This window comes from Salvelinus alpinus, chromosome 21 (genome assembly GCF_045679555.1).
Source record: "Salvelinus alpinus chromosome 21, SLU_Salpinus.1, whole genome shotgun sequence".
Lineage (NCBI taxonomy): Eukaryota > Metazoa > Chordata > Actinopteri > Salmoniformes > Salmonidae > Salvelinus > Salvelinus alpinus.
Genome location: NC_092106.1, coordinates 46,807,042 through 46,826,404, shown reverse-complemented (window position 1 = coordinate 46,826,404; position 19,363 = coordinate 46,807,042). Strand labels below are relative to the sequence as shown.

General features: G+C 46.9%; 1 protein-coding gene across 1 annotated transcript in view; it reads right to left on the bottom strand.

Moving 5' to 3' along the window:
- Nucleotides 1–2,733: 2,733 nt before the first annotated feature.
- igsf10 (immunoglobulin superfamily, member 10) overlaps nt 2,734–19,363 on the bottom strand; it is an 18,814-nt gene continuing 2,184 nt past the window's right edge. The window contains 8 exon segments of the mRNA XM_071358035.1: nt 2,734–3,840; nt 3,842–5,350; nt 5,472–5,838; nt 8,767–9,667; nt 10,254–12,815; nt 14,631–16,568; nt 16,719–17,489; nt 18,109–18,499. Coding sequence (XP_071214136.1) covers nt 3,799–3,840; nt 3,842–5,350; nt 5,472–5,838; nt 8,767–9,667; nt 10,254–12,815; nt 14,631–16,568; nt 16,719–17,489; nt 18,109–18,499 — 8,481 coding nt within the window. The 3' untranslated portion in view covers nt 2,734–3,798.

Sequence of the window (19,363 nt, the reverse complement as noted above, 5' to 3'; positions counted from 1 at the left end):
CATAACGTGGTAGAAGTAATACTACCAACTGGGCTATTTTGTTTGTTTTTTCGCATTGTTTGTAATTTATTTTGTACATAGAGTTGCTGCTACCGTCTCTTATGACCGAAAATAGCTTCTGGACATTAGAACAGAGTTTACTCACCTCGAACTGGACAAAGATTTTTCTTTAACCTCTACAGGTTTGGTGGGTTCCCCTGCGGGACGGTTGAGATAACGTAGGCTAATGCGATTAGCATGAGGTTGTAAGTAACAAGAACATTTCCCAGGACATAGACATATCTGATATTAGCAGAAAGCTTAAATTCTTGTTAATCTAACTGCACTGTTCAATTTACAGCAGCTATTACAGTGAAATAATACCATATGATTGTTTGAGGAGAGTGCACAGTGATGAACTTGAAAAGTTATTAAAAAACCAATTAAGCACATTTGGGGGGTCTTGATACAAAATGTGTTACATAAATGCAATGGTTCATTGGATCAGTTTAAAGCTTAGCACACACACTGCTGCCATCTAGCGCATGATCTGGAATAATACATTATGGCCTTTCTCTTGCATTTCAAAGATGATGGTACAAAGAAAATACAAAAAATGATTTGTTTCTTTGTATTATCTTTTACCAGATCTAATGTGTTATATTCTCCTACATTCATTTCACATTTCCACAAACTTCAAAGTGTTTCCTTTCAAATGGTATCAAGAATTTGCATATCCTTGCTTCAGGTCCTGAGCTACAAGCAGTTAGATTTGGGTATGTCATGCAAAAATTTAAAAAAAGGGTCCGATCCTTAAGAGGCGAAGGATATACTGCTTTCCCGGAGAACAGGTCGATATCCCTGCCATTAGTGTGAAGAAAAGGCAGAGATACAGAGGGAGAAGGTTGGGGTGCCTTGTTAGGATTCGTAGGCAAGTGAGTCAATCACCACTACCATCGGTTCTATTGGCCAACCACCGGAAAACAAACTGGATGATCTACGGACGAGACTATCCTACCAACGGGACATTAAAAACTGTAATATATTGTTATACCGAGTCGTGGCTGAACAACGACACAGATAATATAGAGCTGGCTGGGTTTTCCGTGCATCGGCAGGACAGAGCAGCTACGTCTGGTAAGACGCAGGGCGGGGGTGTGTGTCTATTTGTCAATAACTGCTGGTGCGAGATTCCTTATATTAAATAAGTCTTGAGTCATTGCTTGCCTGAGGTAGAGTACTTCATGATAAGCTGCAGACCACACTATCTACCAAGAGAGTTCACAAAACTGATGCTGGCACTAATACCGCACTCAACAAGCTGTATAAGGCCCTAAACAAACAAGAAAATGCTCCTCCAGAAGCAGTGCTCCTAGTGGCCGGGGACTTTAATGCAGGCAAATTTAAATCAGTTTTACCTAATTTCTACCACGTCAACCAGAGGAAAGAAACTCTGAACCACCTTTACTCCACACACAGAGACGCATACAAAGCTCTCCCTCGCCCTCCATTTGGCAAATCTGACCATAATTCTATCCTCCCGATTCCTGCTTACAAGCTAAAACTAAAGCAGGAAGTATCAGTGACTTGCTCAATACGGACGTGGTCAGATGATGTGGATGCTACGCTACAGGATTGTTTTGCTAGCACAGACTGGAATATGTTCCGGGGTGCATCCAATAGCATTGAGGAGTACACCACCTCAGTCACCGGCTTCATCAATAAGTGCATCGACGATGTCGTCCCCACAGTGACTGTACGTACATATCCCAACCTGAAGTCATGGATTACAGGCAACATCCGCACCGAGCTAAAGGCAAGAGTTGCCGCTTTCAAAGAGTGGGACACTAATTTGGATGCTTATAAGAAATCCAGCTGTGCCCTCAGACCAGTGGTGTAAAGTACTTAAGTAGTACTTTAAAGTATTTTTACTTAAGTCGTTTTTGGGGGTATCTGTACTTTACTTTACTATTTATATTTTTGACAACTTTTACTTTTACTCCACTACATTCCTAAAGAAAATGTTTTACATTTTATCCCATACGTTTTCCCAGACACCCAAAAGTACTCGTTACATTTTGATTGCTTAGCAGGACAGGAGAATTGGCCAATTCATGAGCGTATCAAGAGAACATCCCTGGTCATCCCTACTGCCTCTGATCTGGCGAACTCACTAAACACAAATGCTTCGCTTGTAAATTATGTCAGTGTTGGAGTGTTCCCCTGGCTATTCATAAATAACAACAAATAAACAGAACTTTTCAACTACTTACAATTTTTTTAGCTACTTTTTTAGCATGTTAGTGAACCCTTCCCCTGACCCTAACCTTAACCCTGTTATCAAATCCTTCCCCTAACCTTAACCCAAACCCTAATGCCTAGCTAACATTAGCCAGCAAGCTAACTTTAGTCACCTAGCTTTAATTCGTAACATATAATACATTTTGCAAATTCGTAATATTTTGTACATTGGCAAATTCGTAATACATTGTACCTTTTTGCTAATTCGTAACATATAATACGAATTGTAATTGGTAACATATCATACAAAATGGGTGATGGAGATCCACAATTTAATACATAACATACGAAACTTAACATATCATACTAAATGGAGTGTCTCAGATTTACATACATAATATTACAAAATGCTCTGAGACCAGGTTGCTCAAAACAAATCCATTCAGCCACCTTGCTTTAGTCAGCTCAATTAGCTTCACATTGTCAAAACAGGACAAAATACAGAACAAGAAACACATTGCATCTTTGGTTTAATTTCATCTCCCGCGTACCATTGATTCACAAAGTAGATAATAGTTACAAAAGGAATGTTATTACATGAAACCAACAACGCATTTACTTTTAGTGACAGTTCATACGATGCCACTGAATACTGTGTAGGTGATCATTTCACCTCCATAAAAGTCGCCATTAACACCAATCAAACTCCTGTAATTGTATTGATACAAGCACTGTCAAACCACGAGAGGGGAAGATAGACAACAACATGACAAACTAACAAGGCAAATTAAAAAATATAAGCAGTTAGAAATCTGAGACATTTGTTTTGAAAAACTGTATGACAATCCAGTGTAAAATGTATATAAAAAATGTATATTTGGCAGATTTCATTAAAATATACTGCCTGTTTATAAAAAATTTGTTCACAAGAAATATGAAATGTGTCTTGAAAAGCAAAATAGTTAGAAGCATTCTGATAATAGAATGTTTCTGTCATTGCAGCAAATCAGTCATTAAAAACACCCCAACAAATAAAACATTGAGGAAGTGTCCAGAGGGAATATAGTGAGTTTCTCTCTTCCTCTCTTATAGTAAAGTGTAATAGTAAAGTGTCTGGTCAAAACACTCAACACGTAGCCTCATTGTAAGACCCACCCTCTAGCCCCTTTTTAAAAACACCTCAAATGAGAACCAGCCGTGGCGTTCCAGACCTCTGACTCTGTTATAATAAGAATAACACCTTCGCTAGTCAACGACTTTCCTGGCAAAGAACAGACCCTCCTCTGTACAGCTTCTCTTTTTTCCCCCGCTTCCTCCTCTGTTCCCTCCTCCGTCCCCTCCTCCGCCCCTTCCTCCGTTGCCTCCTCCTTCTCTTAATAATCCTGTTCTGCTACTTGGTTGATTGATGTGAGCTGTACCGTGATCAAACTATTCCACAAACCCGGCTCCTCACAAGTCCACATGGGGAAAATAGTCTTTCCTGACATTGTACATCATAAGACGCACTGTGAAGTTACTGTGTCTGTTTAGAGTTTATAGTCCAGGGGTTTTATATTCCCCTTTAGTCAGCGCTGGTGCTCACAGCACACGTACATATGTGACCCGTGAGTCTGTGCCCAGGTGGTTTTTTGGCCAGGCACTTGTAGGTGCCAGAATCTGCTGTAGTGGGTCTCTGGATGATCAGCGTGCCCTGAGGGTGGAGCAGCTCGCTGCCCGTGGGCCGCCCTTTCCCCGCCGTGGAGAGCACAGAGCGGTCAGGCAGCTCCCAGGTAATCTCTGGCTTTGGGATCCCGATGGCAGCACAGTTGAGCTGTATGGGCGCCGCCGCCATCGCTGTCACGGTGGGAGGGGGTCCCGTGGAGATGCGGGGAGGGTAGGCGATGATGATGACCGACACTGTGAGAACCGCCTCGCCTGCGTCGTTCCGCGCCCGACACACGTAGTTTCCCCGGTCATGGAGGGTTGTGTCCTTGACCACCAGGGTCCCATTCTCCATCAACTGGTGGCGCCCATGGACCTGCGGCCTGGCCAGGGTGTGGCCCCCAGGGATGGTCCAGTAGATCCTGGGTCTGGGGCTACCATCAGCCAGGCAGTGAAGGAACAGAGGGTCACCAGACACACTGCGTATGATCCCTCTGGGCCTGGTGAGGATTAAAGGCTTCTGGCCCACCTCCAGAACTATCAGCTTCTCAATGTAGCCCACCGAGTTCTTAGCGGCACAGCGGTACTTCCCAGCGTCCTCCTTGCTGGGGTTGTAGATGACGAAGGTTCCGTCGTTGCCTAGGTGTTGGCGTGAGCCCCGGTTGGGGCCCCCGATGAAGCGGGTTCCGTTGGGTAGCAGCCAGATGATCTCTGGTGTTGGGTGACCATCTGCAGAACAGTTCAGGACCGTGGTCTTCCCCATACGGGTCATTACTCTCTCGTTGAAGGGGTTCTTGAAGATAGGCCTTCGGAGCATGTCAGTGACCTCCAGCTGCACCACCATCACTGCCTCTCCTCCGTCATTCCTCGCCATGCAGATGAACTCCGCCATGTCTGTCGGCCGGACGTTCCGGAACTCGAGCGTTCCATTGTGATGGACGTTGATCCTGCTGCCGAAGTACGGAGCGTTCAGGAAGATGTTATCTGGCATGATCCAGGTGATCTTGGGAAGCGGGTCTCCAGTGGCCTTGCAGTCTATGAACTTCCTGGAGTATTTGGTGGCCGTGTCTTTCACCACGATCCTGTTCTGGGAGTTGCCGTTGATCACCGGAGGGTTGCCATCGATATCCATCTTGTAAACTTTGCTGTCATCCCCGGCGGTGTTGCGAGCCATGCACACGTACTCCCCAGCATCCACCAGCTTAACATCCTGGATGTCCAGGGAGCCGTTGACGTGCATCAGATAGCGTTCGTTGGAGGCTGCGATCATGTCGTTAGTAGGGAGCATCCACAGGATTTTGGGCTTGGGCTCGCCCGTGGCTTCGCAGTCAAAGCGGATTTTGCCACCAGGCTTCACCTGGGCGTAGGTCCGGCTGGGCGTACGTATTCGTGGCGCTGCCGTCACCACGGTGATGTGGACGTGCATCTCGTCCTTGCCCAGCTGGTTCTCGGCGTAGCACGTGTAGTCTCCCTCCTCCGCCATGCCCACCTGTATACAGACACAACACCAGCAGTTCAGAGTCAGAGGACTACATCTAGTCACATTGAGTTAACCAATGAATTCTGCCCATTATTTCTATAGAGTAGCAGAACAATGTAAGATTGCACACCTGATTAAGATAGAGCGTGCCATTTTCAAACAGGATGTATCGCCGTGCGCGTCCCCCTCCACTACTGCTGTCTGACTGCAGGGCGCTATTGACCATGGTGCCGTCCGGCAGGCCCCAGGAGATCTCTGGCTCTGGGGTTCCAGATGCCTTACAGTCCACCTTCAGGTCGTTGCCGTAGGGGACCTGCTTCTTGCCGTACATCTTGGGATCGATCTTGGCCGGCTTCATGGACACAGTGACCTTCATGAACTGGAGGTCGTCTCCCACCTTGCTGCGCGCCACACACAGGTAGTCCCCAGCATCCTTGTCACTCACAGAGTCAATGACCAGGGTGCCGTTGTCCAGGACCTGGATCCGGTTTCCCATCCTGATAAAGAGATAAAAAAAAGAAAGTTATTGTCATCATTTGAAGATAGCAACACATAACCGATAAAGCAGTGGAAAGAAACACTGCCATTTTATTCAATATAATATTGTTTCGATTTTCAACGCTTACAAGTTTTTTTCCCCAAAGATTACATTTCTTATGTTTGATTTTACAATAACATGTTCCATGTTAAAATATTATGCAGATGTACAATAGGCCCTGTAGGGGTGTGGGGTTTAGGAATATTTTCTGTTTCAATTGGAACATTCTGGAACAGAGTCTAATGACTTCTCCTCCTGACGTGAACACCGTCTAATGACTTCTCCTCCTGACGTGAACACCGTCTAATGACTTCTCCTCCTGCTTATTACTTCCATCCATCTCCATTAAAAAAACAAACATAAGTTGAATGGTGTGCCTGCTCCAGCCCACAGACTGTCCACTAGGTAGGGCCCGTGCTCATGGAACTGACACACAGAGACAGGGGGATGGAGGGACAGAGAGATGCCATTCTTACAGGGCCAGACAGGCTTACAGCAGATCAGCATATGTGTATTTCACCTGGGTCTGTCTTTTATCAAGGTCGTTGGCAATGACTCACAATAATGGTTTGTTCCGAATCCTACTACAGTTGCAGACAATAATAAAACACTGATAGAAAACTTGTCAGGGTTGCCAAGACAGCCACCATAACAGTTTAAATCAAACAAGAAACACAGGGAGGGGGAAAGCATTCCACTAAGTGTCATTATTTACAAAATGCACCTAATGAAATAGGTGGGAAATAATGATTCAATGAACTGACCAATGAATCAAATCATTCAGCTAATGAAATGAGGGGGGGACTAACGATTCAATGAACTGACCAGTGAATCAAACCATTCAGCTAATGAAATAGTGGGGTGGGGGGAATAACAATTCAATGAACTGACCAGTGAATCAAACCATTTAGCTAATGAAATGAGGGGGGAAATAATGATTCAATGAACTGACCAGTGAATCAAACCATTCAGCTAATGAAATGAGGGGGAAATAGGATTCAATGAACTGACCAGTGAATCAAATCATTCAGCTAATGAAATGAGGGGGGAATAACGATTCAATGAACTGACCAGTGAATCAAACCATTTAGCTAATGAAATAGAGGGGGTGGGGGAAATAACGATTCAATGAACTGACCAGTGAATCAAACCATTTAGCTAATGACATAGGGGGGGTGGGGGGAATAACGATTCAATGAACTGACCAGTGAATAAAACCATTTAGCCTATGAAATGAGGGGGGTGGGGGGGAATAACGATTCAATGACCAGTGAATCAAACCATTTAGCTAATGAAATAGGGGGGGGGGGGGGGGGAATAACGATTCAATGACCAGTGAATCAAACCATTAGACACTGACTTTTTTTAACTTTTACATTCACAAAAGAAGCCTTGTGTTTTTGTTTTTTTGGCCAATGTTCTACATAAGTCTCTGTCACGAAATATGTACAAACTCTATTTTCAGAGGTTGCATGCAGAGAGGATACATGGCAGAATGTCAACTACATTATTAGGAGCAATATAAAGTCCTCCATCAGCATGCCATTGTTCTTCTGGTTCTCTCAAGTTCCTCTTTTAAAGAACTCTGACTGGGTCCTTGCTCAAATAAAATAAAACTTGTTCATGTTGATATCCGGTCTAAATGCCCGTCGCCTTCGCTTGTTATTTTGGCAAATAGCCCCTTCAGTTATCCTGGTCTCAGGTTTTCCCCAGCTAAGAACCGCTGCTAATGGAGAAAACATTAAGAGGCTAGATAAGGTCATTCTACTGGGTCATATTCATTGGGTTCAACAGCATGCTAAGGCTTGTCAAGAGATGATATGTTATGGGTTCAGTGGAAGACTATCGTGTACCTTTTGTCCTCGGAGAGATTCCAGCTCATTAATTAACATGCAGCTGTAGATCAGATGTTTAGTTCCTGCTAATGATCATTAACGGTGTCGTCTGAATATCAATACAAAGGAAACTTTTTCCTGGATAGGTCCAAACACTTGCGTGAGTGTTGAAATGTTGGTACTGAAATGAATAAAAAATTGCCTGTATAAATTGAAATATTATTGTCAGCACAACATCAGTCTTAGAGGATATGAACACTGGCACGCTATTCTTTTGAAAACAAAGTCCCCTGTTAATTATAAACACACTCAGACAAAGCAAGCCAAACATCATTTTCCTTCCAACTGATACTTAGATTTTCAGATCTGACAGGATTTCACATGCAGCTCCAGTTTCTAGTCTAGATTACATTAATCATGATAATACTCTTTCCATTGAGCTATCAGATCGGTTATACCTTAAATCCACACGCTCAAGGAGCTCTATTTACCTTCTCTCCTGATGTTAAAAACATGGGGATCGACTAATCTGACTATTATAAAAACATGAAACACCCTTATTCCCTACCTTAGGGGTAGCACCCTGAGGGTCAACGCAGGAAGCTGAAAATGAGGGGGAAATGGAGACCCTAAACCAGAAGTTTAAAATGAAAACAGAGATACTGTACAGTGTAACAGAGAAGTCTTTACATGATGTGTTCAGTCTGTCTTTATTTTGTCTGTTTTCCATCCACGTTTCTGTACATTTTCAAACTTCAGGGTTTTAGGTGCTCAGTGCATGGATGGACTAACTCAACCTTATACTGGAGAGGCACAATACCTCTCGCTGGAGAACCCCAGCCGAAGCTCTCTGCACTGGAAACGCAAGTAAATCATTTGGGGAGAAGTTACAATAACATCTCTTCTGGTGTTTTTAAACACAGCTGTGTTGTAGCACAAAGAACTTGCATACTTTTTAGTGTGTGTGTTTATCTGCTGGCATGTGATTGTGTCTGTACGCCTCAGAATAGTCTGTGGGATTACGTGTGTAATACAGACTAAGTCATCATTACCTGTGCCACTGGTCCACCACAGCCTTGGACGGCAGTCTCCAGATGATCCTGGGTTTGGGGTCCCCGGTGGCCGAGCAGTTCAGCCTCAGCTGGTCCCCATACGCCAGCTCTGTCCTGCGGTGTGATGCCTCCACGATCTCAGGAGCCATCTCCTTCTTCTCCACCGTCAGCATCACCACCCTGCGCTCCGACCCTGTAGAGCTGGTGACGATGCACTCGTACTTCCCACTGTCCGTGCCGGCCGTATCGGTCAGGTGGAGCGTCCCGTTAGCGAACACAGACACCCTGGGGTCCACAGAGGGCTTCAGGGGCCGCACCGCCGTTCCATCATAGAGGACCCAGTGCACGGTGGGCTGGGGGCTGCCCTGAGCGGTACAGGGTAACCACAGGCTCTGACCCACACCGGCCTGGACCTGCTGTCGTTTGGCCTCCAGGATGCCAGGAGGTGCTGCCACCACCTGCAGTCTGACAGTGGCAGTGTCGGCTCCTGCTGGGTTACTGGCGATGCACTTGTAGTGGCCCCGGTCATACACAGACACCTGCTTGATGAGCAAAGTGCCCTCTGGGGTCACTGACACTCTGGGGTCCGAGTTGTGGCCCCTGACTTGGGTGCGGTTGGCCAGGATCCAGGAGACCAGAGGGGTGGGGCGACCCTCCGCCTTGCACTTCATCTCCACTGTCTTCCCTGAGTGGGACTTGATCTCCCGTACCTTGGGCTCCAGGATGCGTGAGGGGTAGGCCACCACGGACAGGGTGACCAGGAGCTTGTCCGACCCCTGCTCGTTCTCAGCCAGGCAGAGGTACTGACCACGGTCTTTGATGTTTGCATTCTGGATGGACAGAGTGCCGTTCGGGAACACCTCAAACTTGCCCATCTTGCTGTTGATGGTCATTGTGCTTCCTGAAAGGGAGCGAGAGAGGGAGGAAGAGGGACAATGGTATAGAGAGGAAGAGAGATGGAAAAAGAGAGAGATGGAGAAAGAGAGAGATATGGGGAGAAAAAGAGACAGAGAGAGAGATATGGCGAGAAAGATGAGCGAGAGAGAGAGAGAGAGAGAGAGAGAGAGAGAGAGAGAGAGAGAGAGAGAGAGAGAGAGAGAGAGAGAGAGAGAGAAAGAGAGAAAGGGAGGTATAGAAAGAGAGAGGGAGGTAGAGAGAGAGGGAGGTATAGAGAGAGAGAGGGAGGTATAGAGAGAAAGATATGAAGAGAGACAATGGTATAGAGAGGAATAGAGAGATGGAAAAAGAGAGAGATGGAGAAAGAGAGATATGGAGAGAAAAAGAGATGAAGAGAGAGATTTGGAGAGAAAGATGAGTGAGAGGAAAAAAAAGAGAGAGAGAGAGAGAGGGACAGAGAGGGAGAGAAAGAGATGGAAAGAGATGGAGGGAGCGAGAGAGAGAGAATATATAAATGAACATACAGTATAGCTTCATTCCAAAGTAGTTTTATAACATACTTAATATCTATACCCTGTTATTTTCCATACCAGTGCTTGAAGAGAAGCGTTTCCAGCTGATGGTGGGTTCAGGGCTGCCCACGGCCTCACAGGGCAGGAAGGCGTCTGAGTTGGACAGGACAGTGAAGCTGGCAGCGTTGCCTCCCACGATCCTGGGCTTGGTGAGCATGTCCTTGGTGGACCGCTCAAAGCCCACAATCTTAGCCGTTGTCGTATCATAGCCGGTGATGTGGGTATAGGCGTTGGAGATGGCATCGTCTATGTCCTTGCTGCTGTAGGGGGCTTTGGCGTGCCCCTGCTCTGCTTCCAGAATAGTCAGTGTGTCAAAGGTCAGGGTCTTGTCTGGGCCTCTGCTGGCCCTGTTACTGGACACCTTGGGCCTGGTTCTCCTGATCATGGGTCTCTGTGTGATCTGGTAACGACTGTCTCTCCCTGACGGGCGCCTGATGTTAGTGTTCACTCTGATGGGGTCGGTGTTAGTCTGGACGCGGGTTGATGATGTCGTGTGAGGCCTTGAGGTGGTGGTTGGATAAGTTGTGGTAGAGGTCATTCTGGGCCTGGTGATGGAAGTGTAGGCTCGTGGACGGTTAGTGGTGGACTCCATCTCGTCTGTCCAGTTCTCATCTTCGTACGAGTCGGAGTCTGTGGTGGTTTTCCCCTTAGAGGTCGTGTCAGTGGACACAGTCACTGCAGACCTATCTGATTCTCTGGACGGCGTGTACAGGGGCTTGGAGACGGAGACGGTATGTGTGGGATATGTGGTGGTCTCCAAGGTGGTCTCCATGGTGGTTTCTGTGGGATATGTGGTGGTCTCCATGGTGGTCTCCACTGTGGTTTCCATAGTGGTTTCTATGGGATATGTGGTGGTCTCCATGGTGGTCTCCATGGTGGTTTCTATGGGATATGTGGTGGTCTCCATGGTGGTTTCTATGGGATATGTGGTGGTCTCCATGGTGGTTTCCATGGTGGTTTCTATGGGATATGTGGTGGTTTCCATGGTGGTCTCCATGGTGGTTTCTATGGGATATGTGGTGGTTTCCATGGTGGTCTCCATGGTGGTTTCCATGGTGGTTTCTATGGGATATGTGGTGGTCTCCATGGTGGTTTCCATGGTGGTTTCTATGGGATATGTGGTGGTTTCCATGGTGGTCTCCATGGTGGTTTCTATGGGATATGTGGTGGTTTCCATGGTGGTCTCCATGGTGGTTTCCATGGTGGTTTCTATGGGATATGTGGTGGTCTCCATGGTGGTTTCCATGGTGGTTTCTATGGGATATGTGGTGGTCTCCATGGTGGTTTCCATGGTGGTCTCCATGGTGGTTTCCATGGTGGTTTCTATGGGATATGTGGTGGTCTCCATGGTGGTTTCCATAGTGGTTTCTATGGGATATGTGGTGGTCTCCATGGTGGTCTCCATGGTGGTTTCTATGGGATATGTGGTGGTCTCCATGGTGGTCTCCATGGTGGTCTCCATGGTGGTTTCTATGGGATATGTGGTGGTCTCCATGGTGGTCTCCATGGTGGTTTCCATGGTGGTTTCTATGGGATATGTGGTGGTCTCCATGGTGGTCTCCATGGTGGTTGAAGGCTCTGTTGATTCTATGGTGGTGCTGGGGGCTTCCGTAGTTGTTATGTTTTTTTTTAAAGGCCTCCTGCCCCTGAAAGGCCTCCTGCCCCCTAACCCTCCATTTGGTCTCCGGTTTCCCCCAAATCTACGGGATAGGTACCCCACTGACCCTCCATTTGGTCTCCGGTTTCCCCCAAATCTACGGGATAGGTACCCCGCTGACCCTCCGGATTCAGACACAGAGGACGAGGCCTCATCTGTGTCTTCTCTTGGGGCAGGTGGGAAGGCGATGGTCTGGGTGTCTGGGGAAGACTCTGTGGTGGGGGAGGACCTGTAGTCATAGGCTGGGGTTGTAGTTCCACGGCTAGTGCCAGGCTGGGGTGTGGTCGAGGCCTCAGAGTCAGGCGATGAATCTCCATAGTCATCGTCTGATGAGCTTTCTGGGGTCTCTCTGTGTTTACCTGCTCTAGACGGTGACTCAGTCACAGGTTCAGCCAGAGACTGCTGGGTGGGCAGTGCGATTGTGGTTGTAGTTGTGGTGGTGGTTGATTGAACTGTTGTTGAGCCCTCTGGGGTGGTTGAGGGCCTGGCTGGTTTACGTAGTCTGTTGACTATTTCCCTCTGCCTGTCCCTGTTCCCAAACAGCTTGCCCCAGATGTTCTTACCACGGACGATCTTGGAGGCAGTTGTGGTTGTGATGGTGGAGGTTGTTGGTTCATCTGTTGTGCTCGTCATAGGGTCGTGTGTTGGGTCAGACTCTGGGGCATTAGTGGAAGTCATGTAGTCGCTGGATACCTCACCTCTGGACTGAGAGTGAGAGGAAGTGGGCTGGGTGGTGGAGGGGGACTGAGAGTGAGTGGAGGTGGGCTGGGTGGTGGTGGTGGGGGCTTCTGTTGAGTATGTGGTGGTGGGTCTCTCTGTTCTTCCTAGAGAGGAGCTAGGGACGTTGGGTGATTTAGGCGATGTTGTTGGTGTGACTACCCGCTGACCACCTGTCTTCTTCTCATCTTCATCACAGTCACAATCTGAAAAAGCAGCAACAATAAAAATCATCATCAGTATCACCATCATCATCATGGCTATCATCACTATCATCATGGCTATCATCATCATCATCATCATGGCTATCATCATCATCATCATCATCATCATCATCATCATCATCATCATCATCATCATGGCTATCATCACCATCATGGCTATCATCATCATCACCATGGCAATCATCATCATCATCATCATCATCATCATCATCATCATCATCATCATCATCATCATCACCATCATCATGGCTATCACCATCATCACCATCATCATGGCCATCATCATCATCACAATCATCATCATGGCTATCATCATCATCGTCATCATCATCACCATCATCACCATGGCTATCATCATCATGGCTATCATCATCATCGTCATCATCACCATGGCTATCATCATCATCATCATCATGGCTATCATCACCGTCGTCGTCATCATCATCATCATCATCATCATCATCATCATGGCTATCATCACCATCATCATGGCTATCATCATCATTATCATCATCATCATCATCATCATGGCTATCATCATCACCATCATCATCATCATCATCATGGCTATCACCATCATGGCTATCATCATCATCATCATCATTATCATGGCTATCATCACCATCATCATGGCTATCATCATCATTATCATCATCATCATCATCATGGCTATCATCATCACCATCATCATCATCATGGCTATCATCATCACCATCATCATCATCATCATCATCATCATGGCTAGTATCATCATCATCATCATCATGGCTATCATCATCATCAACATCTTCATCATCATCATGGCTATCATCATCACCATCATCATCACCATGGCTATCATCATCATCATCATGGCTATCATCATCGTCGTCATCATCATCATCATCATCATCATGGCTATCATCACCATCATCATGGCTATCATCATCATTATCATCATCATCATCATCATGGCTATCATCATCACCATCATCATCATCATGGCTATCACCATCATGGCTATCATCATCATCATCATCATCATCATCATCATCATGGCTATCATCACCATCATCATGGCTATCATCATCATTATCATCATCATCATCATCATCATGGCTATCATCATCACCATCATCATCATCATCATCATGGCTATTATCATCATCATCATCATCATGGCTATCATCATCATCAACATCTTCATCATCATCATGGCTATCATCATCACCATCATCATCACCATGGCTATCATCATCATCACCATCATCATCATCATGGCTATCATCACCACCATCATCATCATCATCATGGCTATCATCATCATCACCATAATCATCATCATCATGGCTATCATCATCACCATCATCATCACCATGGCTATCATCATCATCATCATCATCATCATCATCATCATCATGGCTATTATCATCACCATCATCTTCATCATCATCATGGCTATCATCATCACCATCATCATCATCATCATGGCTATCATCATCATCATCATCATCATCATCATGGCTATCATCATCACCATCATCATCATCATGGCTATTATCATCATCATCATCATCATCATCATCATGGCTATTATCATCATCATCATCATCATGGCTATCATCATCATCATGGATATCATCATCACCATCATCATCATCATGGCTAACATCACCATCATCATCATCATGGCTATCATCATCACCATCATCATCGTTTGGCTCTTCCTCATGGCTCAAGTCTCTCACCAACAAAGATAATGTCAACATCAAAGACAAGAAACTACATATCCTATTTGAACAACATGACATAACTTACCTGTGGTCAGCTCCATAGTGTAGGGAACTGTGCTGTTGCCTTGCTTCTTTGCAATGTTGGGCTGTTTGAGTTTGTTCAGGATGGACTGGATGTCTGTGATCCGGTTGGGCTTGATGAACCTCCTCCTGCCAGGGAAGTTCCTTCTCCGGCCCCCTCCTCTTCCTCCTCCTCCTCCTACTCCTCCTCCTCCTCCTCCTCCTCCTCCTCGGCCGTTCTTAGGGGGGATGATGTGGATCTGCTGGCGGGAGATGATGGTGGAGCCTGCAGGCAGACGGGGGGACTTGATCCTCTGGGTGGTGTGGACGGTGATCTCATCCTGCTCTCTCTCTGTGGTGGTGACTGCAGTGAAGGTGGTCTGGCTGTCTGGGTCAGTGGCTGTGTGGATCTCAGGCTCTCTGTGGGGTGATCTGGGACTGTCCATCACGAGGGTGACATTGGGATTGGTGAGGAGCGATAGCGCCGCCCCGGTGGAGGTATCTGGTTCTGCAGGTGTTTCTCTGGAGAACAGGATCTGGGTCTCGTCTGTGGTGTTGGTCACGGCGAGGAGGAGCGTGACGGGTTGTCTCAGAGGTACTGTCGTGTTCCTCTCCAAAGAGTACGACTCACCACGAGACCCACTAATTCTGGGGCTGTATTGAAAGATGGCCTCACCCTGAGTTTCATTGATACTCCCTGTGCTGTGGCTGCTGTGGGTGAATGTGGACTCGATGGGTGTGGCATCTGACCGGGTGTATGAATCTGTCGTCACTGCTGTAACTCTGTCAGTATTTTCTGTTGTTACAGTGAAACTAGTCCGACTGTCATCTGGGATCTCCATGGTTGTCATGACACTGGTTTCACTGTTGTCGGTGGTTGCCATGACATTACTCTGATTGTTTAAATTCTCTACGCGTGCAGTTACACCCATCATACTTTCATCTGGAGTATCTGTGGTTGGCATGACGCTGGTTGGTAAAACAATGAGTCTGTCCTCATGAGACAGACCCTCCCCAGATCCAACATCCCCGTCCCCAGACATGTCAGGCTCTGAATCACCTTTTTCTTTCACACTCTTTGTCTTTGTTGTTAAACCACCTTGGGCCTTCTTCATGAACTCTGCAAATCTCTGGGGGTTTACTTTCCTGGAGGCTTGATCAAATACCCTCCTGTTGCTCCATATGCGTCTACTGCTGGCTGGGCTCCTCCTTCTCCCCCAAGAGCCCCCTGATCCTCTGCCCTGAGAGGAAGACCTGAGTCTGGGGTAGGGCCTGTCTAGTATGATGGTCCTGGACTCCTGGATGGTTCTGTCAGAGGGGCTGGAGGAAAGGACCTCACTGTGGGAATACTCCCTCTCCTCTATGGCCCCGGTAACCTCAACCCCAGCCTCTGCCCCTGACCCCTCTCTATCCACCACTGTCACCTTTCTGGACCCCTCCCCAGTGACTGTCACTTGGGACGTCAACAGGTCCACCCCCAGGTAGTTAGCACTGAGACACCTGTAAAACCCCCGGTCTCTGGAGGTCAGATCTTTAATTCCTAGAGTCCCGTTCCTATAGAGCTTCCTGTTCCCATAGGATTTATCCAGGACTGTGTGGTCAGGTAGAATCCACTGGACCGAGGCATCAGGGCTGCCTGCGGACCCACAGTCTAGAACCAGGCTCTGGCCCAGAGGCCGTGAGAGCTTGACCCCGTTGACCTCCTCCTCCTCCACATCGGGAGACAGTACGGTGACCCGGAAGCTGAGCACGTCTGCGTCCAGGTAGTTAGTGGCGATGCAACGAAAAAGCCCAGTGTATGAGGTGTCTGTTCCTCTCAGGGTCAGCCTGCCATCAGCGGTGATCACTATCCTGCGGTCTTCGCTGGAGTAGGGTGCCCGCACCTTACTGCCGTCCGATAAGATCCACTCTACAGAGGGTTTTGGTTCCCCAAAGGTCTTGCAGTTGAGCTCCACCACCCCACCTTAAAATCACAACAAGAATCACATCAATAAATTGATTTATTTTAAATGCACATTGCTATATTGTAGCTCTTGAAAGTATGTTACAGTACATACATTATATGGGCACATTTCTACCCATCCACGACACATTGTGTACTGTAGGACCCCACCTATGAGGACAGAGTGCTCAGTCTGGGTCTGGTTGTCTCGTTTGATGATGGTCCAGCTGTAACGGTCCCTCCTCTGCGACACCTTGTTCTCCACACGCAGGTTGACCACTGACCTGTACTTAATGTGCAAGGTGGAGAATGTGGTTGTAGTGCGGTCCAGCTGAAAGTTGACCTCTCCCTGCATCAACCATGCGGGTGAAGCCTTAATCTCGGCCTCAACGTCTGTGTGGATTTCATCACGTCCCTCCTTTGGTCTGATCTGGGTGTACTTGTAGATCATGTCTGGGGTTTTGGAGAGCATCAACCCTCTCTCTAGTCTCATGGGAACGTCACTGTACGTAGCCAGGATGCGCCAGAGCTGTTGGATGTGCTCATAGTCAATATTACAGACCAGCCATGTAGAGATGGTGGTGGACAGCATGGTCACGTTCTTCTCCCCCTCCTCCACCTGGGTTAGAGTCAGGTTCTCCATGGCTGATGGTCTCTGGACTGTGCAGGTAAGGCTAGCGTCAATGTGGAACTGAGCTGTTAGATTCATCTGCAGGGATCCGATGGGAGCGATGAAGTCCTGGGGGGAGACAGGGGTGTAATCCCCCTCGTCCAGGCTGACGTTCCTCTGCTTCAGATGGGGGTGGATCCAGGGCTTGATACAGGTGAAGGCATCACGGGGAAGCTGGGTTAGGCTCTTGCCTCTAGAGGGAGCGGGGGTCTCACAGACGGGGCAGGCCTGACCTCTGGCATACTTCCTGTCTCGCTTGCATTTCAGCGCAGCTGAAAAACAAGTTCATCATTGAATTTATATTTACATTTTTATGTCATGATTTAATAAGGGTTGGTTCCCTAATTTCCATGTTTTCACACTCCTTCAAAATGTTGTTTATGATACTGTTCTAAATCACAGTTGGTATTAAGAAATAATACATATATATTATATATATATATATATATATATATATATAAGAGTATCTGGAGATATATTTACATTTGCTTATGTCATTATTTGATAAAACAGTAGAGCCTTTGTTCCCACCTTTTAGTAATTTTAAGTACTACATGTCACGCTGAGATTGAAAAAAGTGAAACAGCTGTGTTTCCAACAATCTGTCCCCCAATAAAGATTTATCTGTCTTCTTTGGACAAGCATGGTTTTCCTGTTGGAGGTTGTCCCACGCAACATCACTTTACTGAATAAATAAACTCTGTTTTTCACTCTGTTTCATGGTATACATTCATGCATGTAGAGATTCCACCAGATGTACCCTGGTCTTCCCTGGTTTATTTCAATTTATGATACATTTTTATGTATAGTAACTGTCAACAGAACTGGGGGCCTACTCGGTTTCAGTGAAACATTCAGAATGTTGCAGACAGAAATGTACTATATCTTTACCTGAATTCCTCTCCGCCCACTCTGGGAACCAAGCCATGCGACAGTCGCAGGACCAGGGGTTGCCGTGGAGATAGACATTCTCCAGCTGAGAGCAGCCAGTGAAGACGTCTTTGGGTAAGCTGGCGAGGAGGTTGTCAGACAGGTGGATGTTCCTAACGGAGGACACCTTGAACACCTGGCTGTGCCTCAGCGTGATGAAGGTATCCGGGTGGAGCTGCTGGAGCAGGTTGCCCTCCAGGTGGACCAGCTGTAATGTGGTGAGACCGTAGAACGCCTCCGGGTTGATGAACTCGATGCGGTTGTGGTCCATGTGGAGTCGTACCAGGCCCTCCAGGCCTTGGAAGGTGTCCTTGTTGATCTCCTTCACTCTGTTGTAGCTCATCTTCAGGACCTGAATAAAAAAACACAAGTTGTAGTCGAATAGAGGCCCCTGGAGCGCTGGAGAAACAGTGTGCCGCTGCTAACTTGTTTGAAACACTTCAATAGAAAAACTGTGTCATTAAAGCATCCGGCCAGAGGTTATTCTGTCTGGGAGCACTTCCAGAAGTCAGCTGTTTACTCAATTAGAGTAAATCAAAGCAGTTGTTGTAAGGACCGACGCCGGAGATGAGAAGCAGGTACGGGGGAGTCGAACATTTAATCCGGAACAGACATGGAACAAGACAGTAACAGCGTCAGCACACGGGTACATAAGGACATATGAACATTAATGTAGAAGCAGGGAACAGAGCGGGGGGAACCAGACAGATATAGGGAAGGTAATGACAGAGGTGACTGAGTCCAGGTGAGTCCAATAAATCGCTGATGCGCGTGACAGGAGAAAGGCAGGTGTGCGTAATGATGATGGTAGGAGTGCTGGGGAGCGTGACACCCTCGAGCGCCCAGGGAGGGGGGGGGGGAGCAGGCGTGACAGTTGTAAAGTGACGCAGTCCAAATACCCCCTAACCTTAACACTCAGGGCCTACAAATGGTTCTGGAATATAATATTAACACCACGGACAAAGACTAGTAAAATATTTTCCAAGATGAATTACACTTTGCATTGCTGTTTGAAAGATGTTACTGTAAGGAATTAACTTGTATTTATTAATATCTTAGCATGCTTGGTTCTGTAGCTCCACTAGATTGGGAAAAACCTGCTCATAATTTTGTGTTTGGTTGATGGTGGTGGAAAAACGCTGTCTCAGGCACCGCTCCAGAATCTCCCATGTTCAGTTGGGCTGAGATCTGGTGATTGAGACGGCCGTGCCATGTG